This window comes from Halichoerus grypus, chromosome 1 (genome assembly GCF_964656455.1).
Source record: "Halichoerus grypus chromosome 1, mHalGry1.hap1.1, whole genome shotgun sequence".
In the NCBI taxonomy this organism is placed as follows: Eukaryota; Metazoa; Chordata; class Mammalia; order Carnivora; family Phocidae; genus Halichoerus; species Halichoerus grypus.
Genome location: NC_135712.1, coordinates 55,695,555 through 55,716,232, shown reverse-complemented (window position 1 = coordinate 55,716,232; position 20,678 = coordinate 55,695,555). Strand labels below are relative to the sequence as shown.

At 35.3% G+C, this 20,678-nt stretch overlaps 1 protein-coding gene and 1 pseudogene across 1 annotated transcript; one reads left to right on the top strand and one right to left on the bottom strand.

The window, feature by feature from the left end:
- Positions 1 to 8,262: 8,262 nt before the first annotated feature.
- On the bottom strand, positions 8,263 to 9,077 carry LOC118553513 (glutamate-rich protein 2-like). The gene is given in 2 exon segments (XM_036120543.2): positions 8,263 to 8,544; positions 8,546 to 9,077. Coding segments are annotated over 2 exon segments (618 nt in total). The 5' UTR covers positions 8,951 to 9,077; the 3' UTR covers positions 8,263 to 8,331.
- An 11,106-nt stretch (positions 9,078 to 20,183) lies between these two features.
- Positions 20,184 to 20,308, top strand: LOC144380213 (U4 spliceosomal RNA; annotated as a pseudogene).
- The last annotated feature ends 370 nt before the right edge of the window (positions 20,309 to 20,678 follow it).

The following is a 20,678-nucleotide window of genomic DNA, read 5'->3' as shown; positions in this document are numbered from 1 at the left end:
CATGTAAGTAAAATTATAAAGAAATATGAGGGAAGGATAATCAGAAATTTCAGCACAGTAACCAATTCTAGAATGAAAGGTGGGGCATCACCAATGGTTACACTGACATTGAAGGTAAGTAGTGACACCTTATTACCCTTATATTACTATCCCTTATAATATGTTACTTATTATCCCTTATAACTGTTATGTTACTTATTATCCCTTATAAACTGAACAATTTATCTATGATATTTCATAAAAACAGTACTGTAAAGGAATGAGTTACATGGACAAATGTGAAGATATGAGCAATAGTTACATATAGTTTTAACAGTATAAAATTAGTTGTGTTAGAATGGTAGAATGTTTGTCTTTACATATAACTGGAAAATAATTTCAACCTACTCCTTATTCCACAGAAATTATCAAAACAATATAAGCTGAACACAGATGTGAGAATATAGATGAGAGATTTCTCCATTATTAAATAGTTAATGAACAGAAAGCTTTTAGAGTATGAAAATAAATTTTGCTGTTAACTTGTTTGGCAATTGGATTTTATGTCACACAGTTGTAGTTACTACAAAACAAAAGAGAGCTAGAATTTCCAAAAGCAGAAAATGACAGCCCAAAGTTTAATAATCTCCACAAGTTTGAGTCATAAACTTTCTGGCTTAACAAATACTGATACAGCCTTTTACCCATGCTTAAGTTTAAAATTCCCAACATAAATAGTCCAAATCAAACCGGTCCAATTTAGATGTGTAGGACAGCAAACAGAGATTGACTTTTCAGAAAAGAAACAGAGTGTTGAAACACAGATATTTAATTTTTTCATCATTAGTATTTTAAATTTTTCCTGAAAGCTTTTACTTAAATATAATTAATTCCTCATAATGGCATTTCCTCTTTTTGGTGGATGGCAACGAGCTCTTTGATGTACATTTTACTTGAGATATATAATCAACTGTATTTTAATAATAACCATGCATCTATTCAACTACAAATTCTTAGACAGGATAGGTATGTTTATTCACTTTGTTTCTACTAAAAAGGCTAGGGAATATACAGATCCAAAAGATTCTATGAACCTATAACTAAAAATAAACACTTTTTTCATGGGAGTAGGTAGTTTTGTGGTGTGCGTTACTGAATTCTTTAATCGAATCTTGGATGGGTTAGGTGATGAATTAGCATAACTAAAGTTAGGGTTAGGGGTGGTACTGCATTATTCTGTGGAATGTAGTTGCAAGCATTTTCCATTCAGTATTATTACTTTTGTACTTATTTGTCAAATGTGTGGACTGTGACCCCTTTCCAAGTTCACTGTAGTAAAATCTTCTAAAGAATAAAAAATACTAGAAAGTTCTAACAGAACAGCATAAAATATATTAAGGCACTTCAGTAATTATGCTATAATTCTGTTGAAAAAAGCAATTCTAGTGTACCTGGGTGGCTCAGTCGTTAAGCATCTGCCTTCGGCTCAGGTCATGATCCCAGGGTCCTGGGATCGAGTCCCACATTGGGCTCCCTGCTCAGCGGGAAGCCTGCTTCTCCCTCTCCCACTCCCCCTGCTTGTGTTCCTGCTCTCGCTGTCTCTCTCTCTGTCAAATAAATAAATAAAATCTTAAAAAAAAAAAAAAAAAGCAATTCTATTACAGGCTCAGTTTTCAGACACTTGCTTTACCTTTCTGGAAAAAAAAGAAAACTATTCCTTTTAGCTAGGATTTTTTTTTTGTTTTGCATATACTCAAAAATGACTAATATTTCCTGACATGTTTTAAAGAAGAGAGGGCACATTATACGCACACATACACATACCTACACACACACTGCATAGACACACATATATCTTTATGCTCTGACAACATTCTTTGAAACACATCAATCTTGTCATTTTCATTCACAGAAGCATAAAGTTCAACAGCTTACTAAGTCTAAAAAGGGATCTCTAGAGCTCAGCTGAGCTTCCAGACAAAAGTGTGAAGGTTAGTAGGATTCTTATTTTATTGTCTGAGAAAGATTCATGACCACATAGTACAAGTCAATCTCACTTGGGATAAAAATAATTGCTTTATATTTACTTACTGAGTAACAGCACAGAATCAGTTCACATACTTTCTCACCAGCAATAGAATCTTCCAAGAATCCTGATGGGCCAAAATACCCTGTAAATAATAAGATTCTTCACCTGGACTACAACAATTATATTTAACTTCCATTCTTTTTTTTTTTTTTTTTTTTTTTGGTCAAGATTACAAAATGGTACTTGGATGCTCCTAACCAGAACATAGCACCAAGGATTTATTCATCTGCCAGAAGTCTCCCCTCCCAGTCATTTGCTGATTACCTTTAGAAGACAAATAAAATTCCCATTTTACATTTGAGGTAAGTTGTGTTCTTTCAGAAGACAGGGATGACATGTATGAGCTTTGAGGATCTTTTTCTGTGTGATAAGTTTATACAGTACCTATAATTCCCCAAGATTGTATGCTACCAGTGCTACCCTTTATGAGGACTTAATAACAAGGCATTCTGTCCAATGACTAACTCATGCTATAAATAACAATTTTGACCTTTTCTAATATAACAGTACTGCCATTTCCTAAGATCTGGATTCACTGATGACATTCTGATAGCTAATTCTGTTCATTTCCCAGACATTCTGCATGACCAAGACCAACTATTCAGAATTATGGCCACCGTATTTCAACTGCATGGTAAAACACATCAAAAGATTGAAACCACTAAATAAACTCAATATATCTTTTAAACATTTATCTTTCACAGGAGTTAATATATAGCAACAATAAGTCAAACTTATTAAACTTGGCAAAGAGTCTTGTCAAACATTTAAGAACAACTACATACATCTGTAAGTTATGAGATGCTGGGATAATATAAAGGGCAGGAGATTTTGGAACCAAACCTGGGGAGAATCTGGCTCAGGTTATATAATTTTCCTGAGCCTTGCTTTTACTCATTTATTAAATTAGATAACCTCAGATTAAATGAAACAGTGCATATAAATCAAAGGGCAAACAGTAGGCCCTTGACAAAATGATACCTTTATTGACAACAAAGATGAAGAATTTGCTCCTTTAAGAATGGATGAAATAGAATACTAAAGTATTGGAAAATCTTAAATTTGGAAGCCTTTTACTTATGATTACTGGAGAAAAGTACCTGCCTCCAAAAAAAAAAAAAAAAAAAAATCCTAAACTGGAAAAAAAACAAAACCACCACTTACAGAGGGAGACCATAATTACAAGTATATATTAGATGAGAATAAAAATAAAATTAAAATGACACAAATCAGCTCCATGTTGGGGACAAGGGGAACAAGACTTGAAGAGAAAATAGAATTCAGATCAAGTTACTGTCCCAGAAAAACTGGAAAATAACCCCAATTCAAATTAACTTCCCAAATATAGGCACAGGTGTTACATACTTCCCATAACTTTACCTCATATACTGGTTCCAAACATTAAGGAAATGAAATTCATTCTGTAGTTATATGCAAAATGGTACTTCATTTCTTCTCACTTGTGTTTTATATTTTAAGATAGGTGTTTAATAAATTGGAGCAAAAAGATGAGTGTGACTAAGGCAGATATCAGTGAGTGAGATTTGAATTGACACACTTCAAGTGTACAAAATGAAATGTACAAAATGTACAAAATGTACATTTGATATGTACAAAATGAAATCTACAGGTACAAGTACCACTTGAAATAACTGCTGTCTTGATCAAGATGTACTCTGTAATTCAGTTGGACAATTAAGAAAGAATATTGCATACAGTACAACCCGTGGCTCAGGACTAAGCTGGCTGTAGTTCTCAGCAATGAATTAATAACAGTGAGGAATACCACTGCAGGTTAGAAGAGAATTCCTCCACAAAGAAGACTGTTGTGGCTTTAAAAGCCAACATGATACCCACCACATAGAAGCTGTGTAGTTGATCCTAATGGCCAGTGTTATGAAGACAACACAATCCTTAAAGTATTAGGGATATTACCCTTGGATGTTTTTGTGAAACTAATGACAGGTGTTACATACTTCCCATAACTTTACCTCATTTATTCTTGAGTGAATAGATATCTCTCTGACTGAATTAAACTCCAGAAACTCAACCACAAGTGGGAAAATTACCATATTGTTAAAGTAATTTGTTGAAGAACATCAGTTCTACTTACTCTGAATATCTGAATTGAATTTGAGTTTCTTCGTTCATTTACTCATTTATTCAACAAACTTTGATTGAGTTCCTATTGTATGTCAAGGCTTTCAGAAAAATGCTAGTGATTAAAAAAAAAGAAGAAGAAGAAGCAAGTTATGTTAATTCTCATTAGGAATTGAGCAAAAACCCAACTTTCAAACAGACAAACTGGCAAAATATTGCTTTGACACTTTTATCTCGAGTTCCAGGACCATTTCTCTGTTAGAGATGTCAAAAAGATAAACTACACATGACAAATAAGATAAACTAGCTATAATATTCAATTCTTATTGATTAGCATGTTAAGATATATAAAATACGAGAAAATGTTTAAAATTTACTAGAATGTAAAATGCATAAAATATCTAGTCACCACACTAAATTTAATCACCAGATCACATAACATCAATGAGATTTATTACTTAATTGATCATACTTTGAGACCGGTCCAACTCAAAAATATAAAAAAAGGTGGTGTATATCTTCAATGTGGGAGAAGCAGCAGCAAATGCCCTGTTCTAGAAGCAGGGTGTCACCAGATTTGAGGAACCTCAGTGCACTGGATCATTAACAATGCCATGTAGAAGTTTGGAGTTCTCCAGTTTTAGAGAACAGGTATCTAAAAAGCGTGACAATATTAAACAGTGTATTCTAAAAAGCAGAATGAGTTCTGTGGCTAATTGCTAAATAGGTTCGAATGAACAGAAAGTCCAAGAAGAGGTAAATATGGTAATTTAGCCTTAAAAGTTCAGGTCCTGAACTTTTAATCCTAGGAAGGTATTTGAAGTAAGATTCAAAAATCAGATATGACAGAATCACTCTAACATAAGCCTCCAAGGTTTTCAGGTACTGATAGTGCTGTTAAAACAAAACAAAACAAAATTAAGACCAGACATTTTTATGAGTGTTTGTTATAGGAAAGAAATAGATTAGAAATTAGAAGGGCATTGCAATGAGATGAGCTTGGTTTTATATTTGAAAAATGTGAAATGCCTGGCATGCAGCTAGGGTTATAGGTATAACAATTAGGAGTATGGGTACAACTTAAGGCTCAAATAAGTGGGCAGTCATGAGAGATTTGTAAGGTAAGGCTTTTTAGAAAAGAAGTATGCTAAAACTTTGTAGTAATAGGATGTCTACATTCAGAGACCAAGAGCAGAATGAGCCAGCAAGTGTTACAGAAAGATGTCAGAGGGAAGGAGGGCTAGAGTGTTAGTTTTTCAGGGAGCCATACAGCAATCATTATAAGGGAGGAGGTGGATGGCAGTGGGTTAGCAACAGGATTAAAGAGCACGGAAAATTCTAAGGTGGTTTAAGTCAGCCTCTGATGGGACACAAAAAGGTGTGCAAAATCATGATAATTTACAGCAGCTTATGTCAGTTTCTATGTGTTTAATTAAAATAAAATGGCATACATACATGTGAATATGCATACATTCTTATGTATGGGCACATGTTATCTTTCCAGGAATCTTAAGAACAGAGAAAATAAGACAACACAACAAAAATGTTGTACACCTTACTTGCTAACCAGAAGGCTTCAAAACTCAGGGAGCCAGCCACATCCCTCTACCTCCAATACAAATATTTATTGCATAAACTGATCAGAGAAATATCTCACTATGACTCAGCTAAAACTTCACTTCGAGAAGAGTAAGAAACTGCTGCTAGTGGGAGCCAGGAAAGGGAGTGTTCCTCAACGGGCACTCCTATTTGTTTGTTAACACTCCCCTGGATCCTCTTCCCTGTAGCAAAAGTGAAATATGGCTCTGTCTCCACTTTTGTGTACAGCGGAACAAGGGAAGTCAGAGGATGTCTTATAGATTGTACAGAAACACAGAGGGAATGAACACTCTGTGGAGCACTTTTTACAGTTGCTGCGTGCTAAACCCGGGTTGCGCCATTTCATCCCCACTACCCATACTGTGCAGTAACTAGGATAAGAGGAGGAAATTGAGCTTAGAAAGGTTCTATAAAATGAACCACAGCACCAGTTAAAAGGCAGAGCTGTAATGCAAACCCAAGTCTCTCTGTCTTACTAAATGTCCTTCTCTTCACAGCCTTATCTCAATGACATGAATTCCAGAGCCTTTTCCAGGCAGGAGCTAAAATAGCAATGAAAGATTAACCATGTGTTAACTGCAATGTTTGCCTATCTCCTTCCCCGGCCCCAGTCTAGCACTTGATTAGCCTTATAAGTTAGTGTCACTTTTTTACTTCCTTTCATTAAAAAAAATCCTTATAAAATACTCTTACCTTCAGTGAGATAAAATTACCTTTCCTAAAGACAAGCTAGAATAGCTGCATCCATGTGAGTTTATGCACTTCTATGAGGTCTGAGATGAGAGAACACAACCTTCACTAAGGATAGCTAAATGTTGAACACTGATGTAAACAGAGACACACATCTTGTTACTGAGATACCTGAAATTTGTTGCCTGATGACAACAGACAAGCAATCCAGTAGCTAGCTAGACACCACTGGTCAATAAGTGTATTGTAACACAATGGAGCAATGGTACCCAGGGATCTAGATTATCAGTCATGATATGCTCCATCCATCCCACTTGGGAAAATTAGTACCCTACTCAACAACGTAGCAGTGTCAGACCTTCATGCTGAAGAAAAACAGTATCCTATAAATGGAATATAACAAATTCCAGGCTACCAAACTCTAGCATTTTGGACAAGGGTAGTATGTTTGCTGGCACAGTATGTCTTATTTACTTATTTATTGGTTTGTTTGTCTGATTGCTTATTTCTTTTTGCTAATTCAAGTAAGTGATTTATGCAGTCTGGAACTAGGCAAATGGCTAAAGTCTTATTCTTGGTGTCTTGCTTTGGATTCTGAACAGGTCCAACATACTGAAAAATCTGAGACATAAACTTGGAGCCCTATCATTCAGGTGGCATAGCCTCATTTAAAAAAATCCAAAAAGAACTATTTAAAATTAGACAGCATTGATGAATTTGATATTCCAAATGATTCAGCCTGCCATACCTGACAAAGAACTGTATTCTTCAGTTACAATGACATACTAAGGGGTAACAAAGGCATTACCCAAAGAAGGAAATCAAAAGACCTGCACTTCTCAGTGACCTCCTCTTTGTTATTCCTTTCAGGAGGTCAATCAATTTGGAAGATATAGATGGGATTTTTTTATACTTGGTAGATGCACCTAAATTAGAGCTAAAGTTATCTATGAAATTCTATGATTTTATGACATAACATTGCTATTTCAGTTTCAAGATGCTCCTGTGGTTTCTTTGACCCTAATTTATAGATTCTATAAAATTTTCCTCTTTGAGTTTATCAAATTATATTTTTCTCATTATTTTCCACTTTCCAATAAGAGTTTTAATGATGGTTCTAGGAAATATTTTAGCTTTTAATTTTACCTTTTTCATAGCCAACAGTTAATGTAATTGCCCTAAAACAATAATATTTTAAATAATAAGTTATAGACACAAAGAAGTTAAGGACAATTTCATGTTTAGCATACAGTTGAAAAGTTTATAGCAAAAACAAAAATAAAAGTAAACAAAATACACTTGACAGATTACAAATTTTTATTTATAAAATCATGGCTCTAAAGTCCCTGGGTAGAATTTTTTGTTGGTCTGGAATCAAGAAAGATAACACTGGGAATTTTTTTTAACATAATACCTTTATTGAAATATGATTAACATAGCATATAATTCACCCATTTAAAGTGTACATTTCAATTTTTTTTTTTACTATATTCACAGGTTTGTGAAAACACAACCACAATTATTTTTAGAGTATCTTCATCCCTCTAAAAATAAATTTTGTACCAGTTAATAGTCACTTCCCATTTCCTCCCAGAAACCCTCAATGTTTGGCCACAATGAATCTACTTTCTGACCCTATAGGTTTGCCTATGGAGGGCATGTCATATACTGTTTTTTGTATTTTGTGAGTGGCTTCTTTCATTTAGCATGTTTTCAAAGTCCATCTATGTTCAGGCATGTATAAGTACTTCATTCCTTTATATTGCCTAAAATATTCTTTTTTTAAATTTTTTTAAATACAGCATTGTTCTTTATATTTCCATGGTATACAGTAATGAAAATACATGAAGATTGAACCATAGCAGCAACTTTCATCACCCGTCTTCACATTCATCAGAGCTTTCCTCACATAGCTCCTCACTGCTTTCTCCTTCACTCTCACCGCTACTATCTTCTTCACTATCTGCATCATCTTTCTCAAGATTTTGGGATTTCTCCATCAGCAACATTTCTTCAATAAGTGAGAAAAACTCCTTGGCCTCATGATTTTCTGGTTCATAGATTAGGATCACCTGACATAATTTTTTTTGCCAAATGGTAGTCTTGGCCCATTTCTGCTCTCAGGAATTCTGCCATTAGTTCTAATGGGGCATGAGTATCCTTATTAGGGTTACTGTCTTCATCATTATCTTCATCACTGGTATCATCTTCACCATCATCGTCCGTTGATTTAGACAACTTATCATCAATATCCTGAGGGCAATGTTCGTTATTTTTCTCCTGCTCTGCAAGGACTGCATCTTTGCTCACTTGACCTGTGCTTTCCTTTAAGAAGGAAGATGACCATAGCTTAGACTGTAGATTCGTTTCTGTATCTTTATTTTCAATACACTTTGAAGATACTCTATTTTCAGTATTCCTTAAAGAAGCTGTATTTTCAATATTTTTTGAAGAGACTTCCTTCTCTGACATTGCTTCATTTGGTTCAATCATCACTTTCTCTTCTCGCGCGCTGCCTCGGCAGCCGTGAAGCTCCGGAGCCGGAACCCGCTCATGGTCCTCTCACACTGCCGGTCCGCAGGGCAGACACCACAGGCCAGCCCAGCTCGCGGTTCACGTGGAGTTCGGAGCGAGGAACCAGAGACACAGCATCGCCATGGAGATGAGACCACGGGCTCGCTGAATAATATTCTATTGTATGAATATACCCCATTTTATTTATCCATTCATCAGTTGATGGACATGTGGGTTGTTTCTACTTTTTGCCTATAAATAATGCTGCTATGAGTATTTGCATTCAGTTTTGAGTGAACATAGATTTTCATTTCTTTGGAGTACTTGTCCTAGGAATAGAATTGCTGGGTTGTATGGTAAATCTATGTTTAACCTTTTGAGGAACTGAAAGATTGCTTTCCAAAGTGGCTACACCATTTTACATCCCTATGAACAGTGTTTAAGGGTTCCAATTTCTCTAACTACATCTTTGTCAACACTATTATCTATGCTTTTTATTATTATTACTATAGCCATCATAGTGAGTGTGATAATGATATCTCATTATGGCTTTGGTGCATTTCCTTTTTATTTTTTAAAGATTTTATTTATTTATTTGCCAGAGAGAGAGCACCAGCAGGGGGACCAGCAGAGGGAGAAGTAGGCTCCCCGCTGAGCAGGGAGCCCAACGTGGGGCTCAATCCCAGGACCCAGAGATCATAACCTGAGCCAATGGGAGATGCTTAACCCACTGAGCCACCCAGTCACCCCAATGGTGCATTTCCTTAAGGGTTAATAATGTTGAGCATCTTTCCATGTGCATATTAGGCATCCGTATATCTTCTTGGGATAAATGCCTATTTAGATCCTTGGCCCATTTCTACAACGGATTATTTGTCTTTTTGACTTGTGAGAGACCATTATATAATCCAGATCTACAAATCTCTTATCAGATGTTATTTGCAAATATTTCCTCTATTACACAGGTTATATTTTCACTTTCTTGATGGTATCCTTTGAAGCACAAAACTTTAAATTTGAGGAAGTCCAGTTAATTTTTTTCTAATGCCACTTGCACTTTAGTGTCATATCTAAAAAAGATTGGCCTAAACCAAAGTCACATGGTTTATTCCTATATTTTCTTGTAAGAGTTTTATAGTTTTAACTCATACATACCTCTATAATTCATTTTGAGTTACTTCTGGGTGTGAGAAAGGGATCTAACTTCATTCTTTTGCATGCAGATAGTAATTATCTCAGACCATTTACTAAAAGGATAATTTTTTTCTTTATCGAATTGCCTTGGCACCTCTCTCCAAATTGATCATAAATGTAAAGGTTCCTTTTGGACTCTCAATTCTTATTTCATGGACTATATGTCAATCCTTGGCCAGTGCCACTGTTATCTTAATTATGGTAGCTTTGCAGTGAGGTTTTCCCCCCAGATTTATTAAGGATTTATGTCAATAATCACTGACATACAACACTGCATACATTTAAGGTGTACAATGTCATAATTTGATACACATATATATTGCAAAACAATTACCACAATAATATATTAGTTAACACATAGATCGTCTCACATAATTACATTTTTTACTGTGATGAGAACATTTAAAATTTACTATCTTGACAACTTTTAAGGATATAATATAGTATCATTAATTCTAGTCACCATGCCATATAACTGATCCCCAGAACTTATTCATCTTATAACTGGAAGTTTGTACCCTTTGAACAACATCTCCCCATTACCCCACCCCCCAACCACTGACAACCACCATTCTACATTCTGTTTCTATGAGTTTGGCTTTCTTTAAGATTCCACATATAAGTATAATCATGCAATATTTTTCCTTCTCTGATTTATTTCACTTAACATAATGCCCTCAAGATCTATCCAAGTTGTTCCAAATGGCAGTATTTCCTTTTTAATGACTGAATGATATTCCATTTGTGTACACACACACACACATACACACACACACACATATCTTTTTTTTATCCATTCACCTGTTGATGGACACTTAGGTTGTTTCTATATTTTGGCTACTGTGATTTCATTTTCTTCAGATATATACCCAGAAATGGAATTGCTGGATCATCTGATAGCTCTATTTTTAATTTTCTGAAGAACCTCTATACTGTTTTCTCTAGTGGCTGTACCAATTAACATTCCCACCAACAGTGCACAATGGTTCCCTTTTCTCCACATCCTCACCAACAATTGTTATCTCTTGTCTTTTTGATAATAGCCATTCTAATAGATGTGAAGTGATAACTCATTATCATGATTCAGTAGGTCTGGAGTACAGCCTAAGATTCTGCTTTTCTTTTTTTTTTCTTTTTTTTTTTTAAGATTTTATTTATTTATTTATTTAATTTATTTGAAAGAGAGAGTGGAGGAGGGAGAAAGAGAGGAAAGAATCTCCAGCAGACTCCGCACTGAGTGTAGAGCCCAACACAGGGCTCTATCCCAGGACCCTGAGGTCATGATCATGACCTGAGTTGAAATCAAGAGTTGGACACTCAACAGACTGAGCCGCCCAGGCACCCCAAGATTCTGCCTTTCTATCTAACTTCAAAGTGATGCTGATGCCACTGATATATGGGGCCACACATTCAGTAGCAAGGCTCTAATCTATTTGTAAACCCTCTTCCTTCCATTGCTTCACTGGCTGCAAAGCAAGATGCTAACATGTTACCTCTTTATCCGTAGATTTCTCTTGGTGTTTATACTAAATGATTTCATTAGGATAAATAGCAGGGTGATTAGAATATGACTTTCCAAGAATATCACATTCCCTAAGAATCAAATGAATGTGAAATATTTCATAAACTAATAATTATTATGCATAATTGTTTTAAATGTTGATACATAGCTGAGTAGCAGAATAATTAGTCATAAATATAAAGGTAAAGCAAGATTGGATATGTCCAGCTGATGCAGGTTTCATTGGCACTAACTTAGAGAGTTGATATTAAAACTTCTGGGGCTAGATCCTACTCAGTTCTTGTGTCAGCTGGCTTGAGCTGCCATTACAAAATACCACAGGTTGGGTGGGTTAAACAATAGAAATGTATTTGTCCCCAGTTCTGGAAGCTGGAAATCTAGTATCAAGGTGCTGGCAGGGTTGATTTCTGGTGAGACCTTTCTTCCTGGTTTCCAGATAGCTGTCTTTTCATTGTGTCCTAGTCTGGCTCTTCCTCTGTGTGCACATATTTCTGGTGTCTCTTCCCCTTCTTATAAGGACACCAGTCCTATTAGATTAGGGCCCCACCCTTATGACCTCTTTTAACTTTAATTATCCCCTTAAAGGCTCTAACTCCAATACAGTTACACTGGGGGTTAGGGATTAAAACATATGGATTTTTAGAGGGACACAATTCAGTCCATAACAGACTCCTCTTATCTTTATGTTTAAATCTCCTTTATAACTGTGGCATGATTTTTCTCTAATTTTAAGGCCAAATTCAGATGGAAAAATACTCACAGCAATAGATACCATTGGTACAGATGAAAAAAAAAATTAATTTTTTTTTCTCTCAGCAGTTTTACCTTTCTTCAACTGCATAAATTATTGTAATCTACTCTTTTTATTAGATAACCAGCTAGTAGTTATTTGCTAATTTATAGCATCTACATAAAAATGCCCCTTATAATTTTGAAACCTGTCCTTAGACACAGCTAGCCCCCTGAAAGGGAGCATGACCCTTTCCACAAAATGAAACATTTTAAACAACATTAAACAAAGCATAAGAAGATTATTAAGCTATGATAGGGTACTCTACAATTACAAAAAATTTCTCTTAATTATATGTTGCTTTGACACTCAATAGAAAATGCAGATGAACCATTTAATGCATTTATAAGTAAGATCAAATTTGAATATTCCAACTAAATATGCCAGTATTATCTGCTATTAGCTCCTTGCTTGGGTCTTGTTTTTTCCCCTCACCTTTGGCCGAACCTTATTACTAAAACAGAGATTCTGGTTTCAGGCTTTTAATCCTATAAAGCAATCAAAAAAGAAAACATTCAAAACATCATTTAAATATTCATTTTTGGAATATAAGCTTAACTTGACATTACTAGAGTCAGGCTATTGGAGTTTTGCTCCAAGGTAATAATCCTTTCTCTAACACAAAGTCCACATATAATCATTTGTGCACTCTTACTCATGAAATAAAACCACAGGAGGTGTTGGTCTGAGTAAAAGACAAGTGCATAATGGTGAAAAGAAACAAATACAAATGGAGACTTTTTTTTCTTCAATGTCTCCCTTTAAGATTTGGTTTTAGAATGAGTCATGCAGGCATATTATGTTTGTTCTCCATTGTCTGAGGGTCAGAACAATTTGAAAGGAAGGACAGTGACAGGATAATTTTTGTTTAAATGCAAACACACATGCACAAATGCACTCTCTCTCTCTGCCTCTGTCTTTCTCACACACACACACACATTCCCCTAAGGAAGAATTTCTTATAATCCTAGATTTCCTTTTCCTTTTTTTAAAGATTTTATTTATCTATTTGAGAGAGAGGGAGAGAAAGCATGAGTGGGGGGTGCAGAGGGAGAAGCAGACCCCCACTGAGCGGGGAGCTCAACCTGGGGCTCCATCCCAGGACCCTGGGATGGTGACCTGAGCCAAAGGCAGACGCTTAACTGACTAAGCCACCTAAGTGCCCCCAATCCTAGATTTTCACTTTGACTTCATTTTACACATATTTTTTAGTTCAATTCCAAAATGTTGCTTTTCTTGAGGTGGTTTTGTTCTCTTAGCTGGCATAGTCTTATTTTTTAAAAAGTCATTAAGGGTATAATTTGGAAAATCTACATTTGAAAAGAAATACTAGTTTAATTTACAAAAACTTTTCATCAAAGCTAAGTGGCAAAACTAAGTTGTATTGCCACTGCAAATATAGTTTTTGAAAAATTAATTACATTATATATGTTTTATTCTTGGAAACATTAAATAATAGAAAGCAAACACAAAGATCTTATCTTTGGTCTTCCATGCAATTATATCTTTGTAAATTAGGCTGACAAATTTACCTAGCCTCCTTCTTTCCTACTGCTTACTATCATTAAAAAACTGAGTGATGAATGGTTCTTAATCAAAATGAAAGACTCTACTCACCAAAAAAACAACACCAAGAAATAAAAAGATGTAGAAAAAGGAAAATGTCGGGGCGCCTGGGTGGCTCAGTCAAGCATCTGCCTTTGGCTCAGGTCATGATCCCAGGGTCCTGGGATTGAGCCCGGCATCAGGCTCCCTGCTCGGTGGGAAGCCTGCTTCTCCCTCTCCTGCTCCCCCTGCTTGTGTTCCCTCTCTCACTGTGTCTCTCTCAGTCAAATAAATAAATAAAATCTTTTAAAAAAAAGTCATTTTCTTCTATCCTTTTAAGTTCTCTGCTGAGAGCTCTGTAACAGAAGACAAATTAATAACAGAAAGGCATACAAATTATATTTAAGTTTTACAGGACAGGATTTTTGGAAGGAAATGAAGACCTAAAGAAACTGTTAAACCTTTTCTATGTGACCTGAACTTCCTCACAACATGGTTCCAAGGGTAAGTGTCCAGAGAATAGCCAAGCAAAAGTCCTAATGCCTTTCATGATCTGGCTGCAGAAGTCAAATTGCATAACTTTCCCATATTCTACTGGTCAAGACATTTACAAAAGCCCACCCAATTTCAAGGGCAGGTAATAAAGACTCTTCACCTCTTGATGAAGGTACATCAACATCGAATTGTAAGAAGAGTATATTGGATGAGATACACACACACACATACACAGAATAATCTTTGAAGAAACAATCTGCCATGGAGATCACATAAATCACAAATTCTTTTGTATCCATTTTATGAGTTTCATTCCCCTAAGAATGTCATCATATAAGAACACTAAGCACACAAAAGGAAAATTACTGAACAGAAGTACGGGGTATCCAAAAAGGGAAGGGAAATATGAAAGACCAAATTCACCTGCTTTTTGCCAGCCTTCCCAGACCATGTGGGTGAGAAAACACTATTTAAAAGTTAAAATCTCACAATAAAGTATGATCTCAATCATATAAAAGTTAAAAATACTTAATAAACACTTTTAATTAAATATAGATGGTTATTTGCCTACAATCACAATAATCACCATTTACTGAGTGCTTTCAAAGTGATGAGAGTTTTGAATGCACACACTCAACTAAATTTTGTCCTTAAGACAACCCCATGATATAGGCTTATTTTAATCCCCATCTTAGAGGGTAAAAAAGCAAGTCTATAAAAGTTAAATAATGTATCCAAGGTCATGCAACTCATCAGTGGCAAAGCTGGGACCTTAACCTCTGAGTGCACTGTAACATTTCTGATTAAGTTCCAAAGGCCCAACAGAAGAACATACATCAGTACTCTAAAAGTATACATACCACTAACTGCAATATGTATAAATTAGGCCATAAGTAAACTTAAAATCAGCTTTTTGTTATCATCTACCTTCCACTTAAGAGTTTCTAAAGGGAACATATGGGTTAAGAGAAGGGAGTACAAATATGACAGAAAATGAAAACTTAAAAGATTCTTCAGGCAAAGTACTCAAATTAGTAAGAGAGTTTAACATGCTTGCAGAAATATAAGATTACTATATAAAAACCATTCCCCCCAACAACAGAATTTTCATTTCAAAAAATACATATAATAACATTAGCAATTTAAAGTACCTAGAAAAATATGACAAAAATATATAAGACCTATTGGAGAAGATTTAAAACATTTTTGAAAAACATTGAAGAAATAAATGAAAAAATAAATAAATGGATAGGAAGATACAATACCATAATGATGTCATTGACCTAAAATTGGTCTTTAGATATAATACAATTCCCATCAAGATATCAAGAGAGTTTGTAAAGACACTGCAAAAGTTAATTTTAAAATTTGTATGGAAAAGCAAAGACCAAGAATAGCTAAGATACAAGAAAGAAAGAAAGAAAGAAAGAAAGAAAGAAAGAAAGAAAGAAAGAAAGAAAGAAAGAAAGAAAGAAAGAAAGAAAGAAAGAAAGAAAGAAAGAAAGAAAGAAAGAAAGAAAGAAAGAAAGAAAGAAAGAAAGAAAGAAAGAGGGAGAGAGAAAGAAAGGAAGGAAGGAAGGAAGGAAGGAAGGGAGGGAGGAAGGAAGGAAGGAGGAAGGGAGGGCAGGAGGAAGTTAGTTGCTCTTTTTAATATTGTTTTGACTATCTACTGCTTTGTAGGAAACTATCCCAAATTTTAGTGGCTTAAAACAAGTATTTAATTAATTTCATGATTTTATGGATCAGGAATGTGGGCAGGGTTTGGCTAGTATATCAGTAAAAATTCAATCAAGAAGTAAAACCAGTAAGATTTCTTACAAAAATTTATTTATTTCAAGGAACTGGCCTACTTAATTCTGGGAGCTGCCTAAGTAAGTCTGTATGGGAGAAAATCAGGAAGGAAAGATTATATGGAGGTCTGAATTCCATGGACATAGGCATAAACTGCTGTCTGAAGGCAGAATTTCTTTTCTCCCTTGAGAAACATACAGGCCTGCATTTAAGGCAATCCAACAAATTAAGTTAAGCCTACCAGGATAACTACCCTTACTTAAAGTCAACTGATTAGTGGCTTTAACTGCATCTGCAAAATCCTTTCACAGCAGTACCTAAATTAGTACTTGACTGAATAAGGGGAGATGGTAGCCCAGCCCAGTTGGACATATCAGGAAGCTATCACAGCTAGGTTGTTATTTTATTTACTTATTTTTTTACTTCATGTGATGTCTACTGGGATCATTCAGTGGTACTAAGATGGATGCGAATAGGTCTGGATGGTCCAAAACAGCTTCACTCAAATGCCTGGTACCTTGTCAGGAACAGCCAGCAGAATGGATTTAGCTGCTCCCTTCTCCCTCTCCATGTACTCGTAAAGTTCTCATCATCTGGCATCTCCAGCAGGGCAGTTAGACTTCCTTCTTGCCAGCACAACAATCCCTTGAACCACACTGAAAACTGTCAGTTATCCTCCTAGTTATGGAGCTATATTCCACTGGTCAAAGCAAAGAGCAGAACAATTCCTAATAGAGGAGAACAGACTCTACTGTCTGATGGGAAATGTGTCAAAAGTGTGCTGCCATCTATAATCTGCCATAGATATCCAGACTTATTATACTATAGTAGTAAAGAGAGTGTGGTATCTGCATAGGGATAGAAAGTGACTAAAACAGGGGCGCCTGGGTGGCTCAGTTGGTTAAGCGACTGCCTTCGGCTCAGGTCATGATCCTGGAGTCCCGGGATCGAGTCCCGCATCGGGCTCCCTGCTCGGCGGGGAGTCTGCTTCTCCCTCTGACCCTCCCCCCTCTCATGTACTCTCTCTCATTCTCTCTCTCTCAAATAAATAAATAAAATCTTTAAAAAAAAAAAAAAAGAAAGTGACTAAAACAAAACAAGCAAACAAACAAAAAACAAGAAAGTCCAGGCACAGATTTGCACAAGCATGAAACTTGATATATAATAGAAACAGCATGGCAGATTGATGGGAAAAACTAAACTAGAACCTCTACTTCAAACCACAGACAAAAACTCCAGATGGATTAAAGACTTAAAGGTGAAGTGATTGCACTAACAGGTATTTACCCCAAAGACACAGATGCAGTGAAAAGAAGGGCCATATGCACCCCAATGTTCATAGCAGCAATGTCTGCAATAGCCCAGTTGTGGAAAGAGCTGAGATGCCCTTCATCAGATGAATGGATAAAGAAGATGTGGTCCATATATACAATGGAATATCACTCAGCCATCAGAAAGGATGAATACCCAACTTTTACATCAACACGGATGGGACTGGAGGAGATGATGCTAAGTGAAATAAGTCAAGCAGAGAAAGTCAATTATCATATGGTTTCACTTATTTGTGGAACATAAGGAATAGCATAGAGGACATTAGGAGAAGGAAGAGAAAATGAAGGGGGGGAAATCGGAGGGAGAGATGAACCATGAGAGACTATGAACTCCAGGAAACAAACTGAGGGTCTTGCGGGGGGTGGGTGGAGGGATGGGTTAGCCCGGTGATGGGTATTAAGGAGGGCACGTACTGCGTGGAGCACTGGGTGTTATATGAAAACAATGAATCATGGATCACTACATCAAAAACTAATGATGTATTGTAGGGTGACTACCATAACATAATAAAATAAAATTTAAAAAAATAAAGACTTAAAGGTGAAATCAGAAACTTTAAACTTTAAAACTTTTACAAAAATTGTAAGAGGAAGATATAAACTTTAGGTAGAAAAGAATTTTTCAATAAATTCCAAAAGCTTTAATCAAAGAAAAAAACAAAGATCAATTAGACTGCATTTGAGAACTTCAGTTCATCAAAAAATTCCATAAAAAACATGAAAAAACCTAGCCAAAACTAGGGGAAGATATTTGCAACATATTTAACAAATACATTATTAAAATCCAGAATATATAAATAAATTCTATGAAATAATAACAAAAGACAAACATCCACTAGAAAAATAGGCAAAAAGGTATATATTGGCTTTGCATAGAAGAGGACTAATGAATGACAAATAAACATAAGGGAAAATGTTCAATTTCTTTAGTACATTAGTAATCACAGAAATGCTATTTAGTAACAAGGTATAATATTTTATATACTAGATTGCCTAAAATTAATAAATCTGGTAGTAAGTATTGGCAAAGATATGGAGAAAATGAGAATTCTTATACCATCTGGTTGGTGTTAATTTGGACAATTATTTAGGTAAACAAATTGGCAGTTATCTTGTAAAGGGGAAAGGGCATATCCCATGACTAAGCAATCTATTCCCAGGTATTTATTAAAAGTCTTCAAATTGGGCATGCATAACCCTGGAGCACAGGAGGAGCCTCTCATAGGCACAGATACATTTAAAGGAATAAACTGCAGACCCTCAGCTTCCATATGCAATGTATGCATTCTGAAGCTATCTGTCTGAGAATATATATTTAGTAGAGGCTTCACATGTCGTGACAATCACTTTCACAAAATCATCCTTTCTTCCATTTTGTTAAAAAAAAAAAAACCCTCACTCATCTTCAGTTTCATAATGATGCAATCTTCTAAACAGAGCAAAACTGAAGGAAGCCAAATAATGGGAACAATCCAAAATATTAGTGACAGAGAATTCTCCTTTAATGATGATAACATCAGCAATGCTTTGTGGGTTGTATGGCTTTGAATCTTTCCTAGTCTTCTGTAGAAATGCGTTTCTATTAAGGACAAAGTGGGCATTAGAAATACTCCTACACACACACACACATATCATATTAGGGTACAGTGAATACTTATACATTGTAGGGTGGGATTATGGGAAATGACAATTGTCATTTAGTAGCCTCACTTTCCCATGCCTTGCAATTGTGGAAGAAGGCACTGTACCTGAGGGAGAGACCCCTCGCCTATGACAGGAAAACAAAACAGGATGAGAGTAAGAAATACAAATGATAGCAATAAGCATGAGATAAGGGCTACATGCCTTATCAGTCTATCACAGAATTAATATATCCAGAATATTTTTAAAAGCATCATAGAACTAAAACAATATGCTCCATATCTCATTTCAAAGAATTAAAAATGAAAATGTTTATATTATTTCTAATGTCTCAGAATTCCATCTTTGAGAAAATGGAACATACAGAGGAGGTAAGAAGTATTTTATATTTTCTGGAACACTTATTATTCATAGGAAAAACATTTCCTTGCATTTAAAAAATCACTGGACACTTACAAATGGTATTTGTTTTTTTGTTTTTTTACTTAGTAATAAATATCCTTTCTGGCGCTTATCAACCACTTCTGTACTTGTTGATTCCTTTCTATGACAATAGAAAGCAGATTTTACTATACATAATGTGCACTTAGCAATGATCCCTGCAACACTTTATGTAAACACTGCACATACTGGTGGCCTAATAAATATCTTCTCTTACCGTGAATTTCCACTGAATCCTGCCTCATTTTAGTAGTCAGTGATAGTCACCCAAGAGCCAGGAACAAATAGAAAAATGATAGTCCCATTCATCTAAAGAGATGCATTTCCAAAGTTTTACTTTATGTTCAATAACTATTTTTTGAAATGGCTTTAAACCAACTGTGTACTAATAACACTTGTTATGAAAACTAAATTCAGAAAAAAATTCACACTTAAAAGAGTCTTAAAAGAACATGAAATTTGAGCTTTGCGCAGTGGCAGTATCGTAGCCAATGAGGTTTATCCGAGGCGCGATTATTGCTAATTGAAAAGAACATGAAATTTGCTAAAAATCAGGTTTATATACGCAACTTTTGTCGCAAAGTATAATAGGGCGGCCAAAAAAAAAAAATCTAAGTGCAAATATATATTGTACTATGATAAAATTATGTGGGAATAGTGAAATGGAAATATGAGTTTGGGAGAAAAAATATAAAATTTCTGTTTTTTAAAAAAAAAACACCTTTTTATCTGCATTTTATAAATAAACGATGGTGGGTAAAAAATCACAATGGCATTTGGATTCCATTGGGCCTAATTAAAATAATGATACTGCAGTCTAAATTTAAAATGCCAATATACAACTATACCAGAAATTACAGCACTTATAATTTGTAATTTGTAACTTACCACTTAGACAGTTGTTAAAAAATTACATATCAACTTAAAAATGTATGAACAGACACAGGTTTTCAAAAT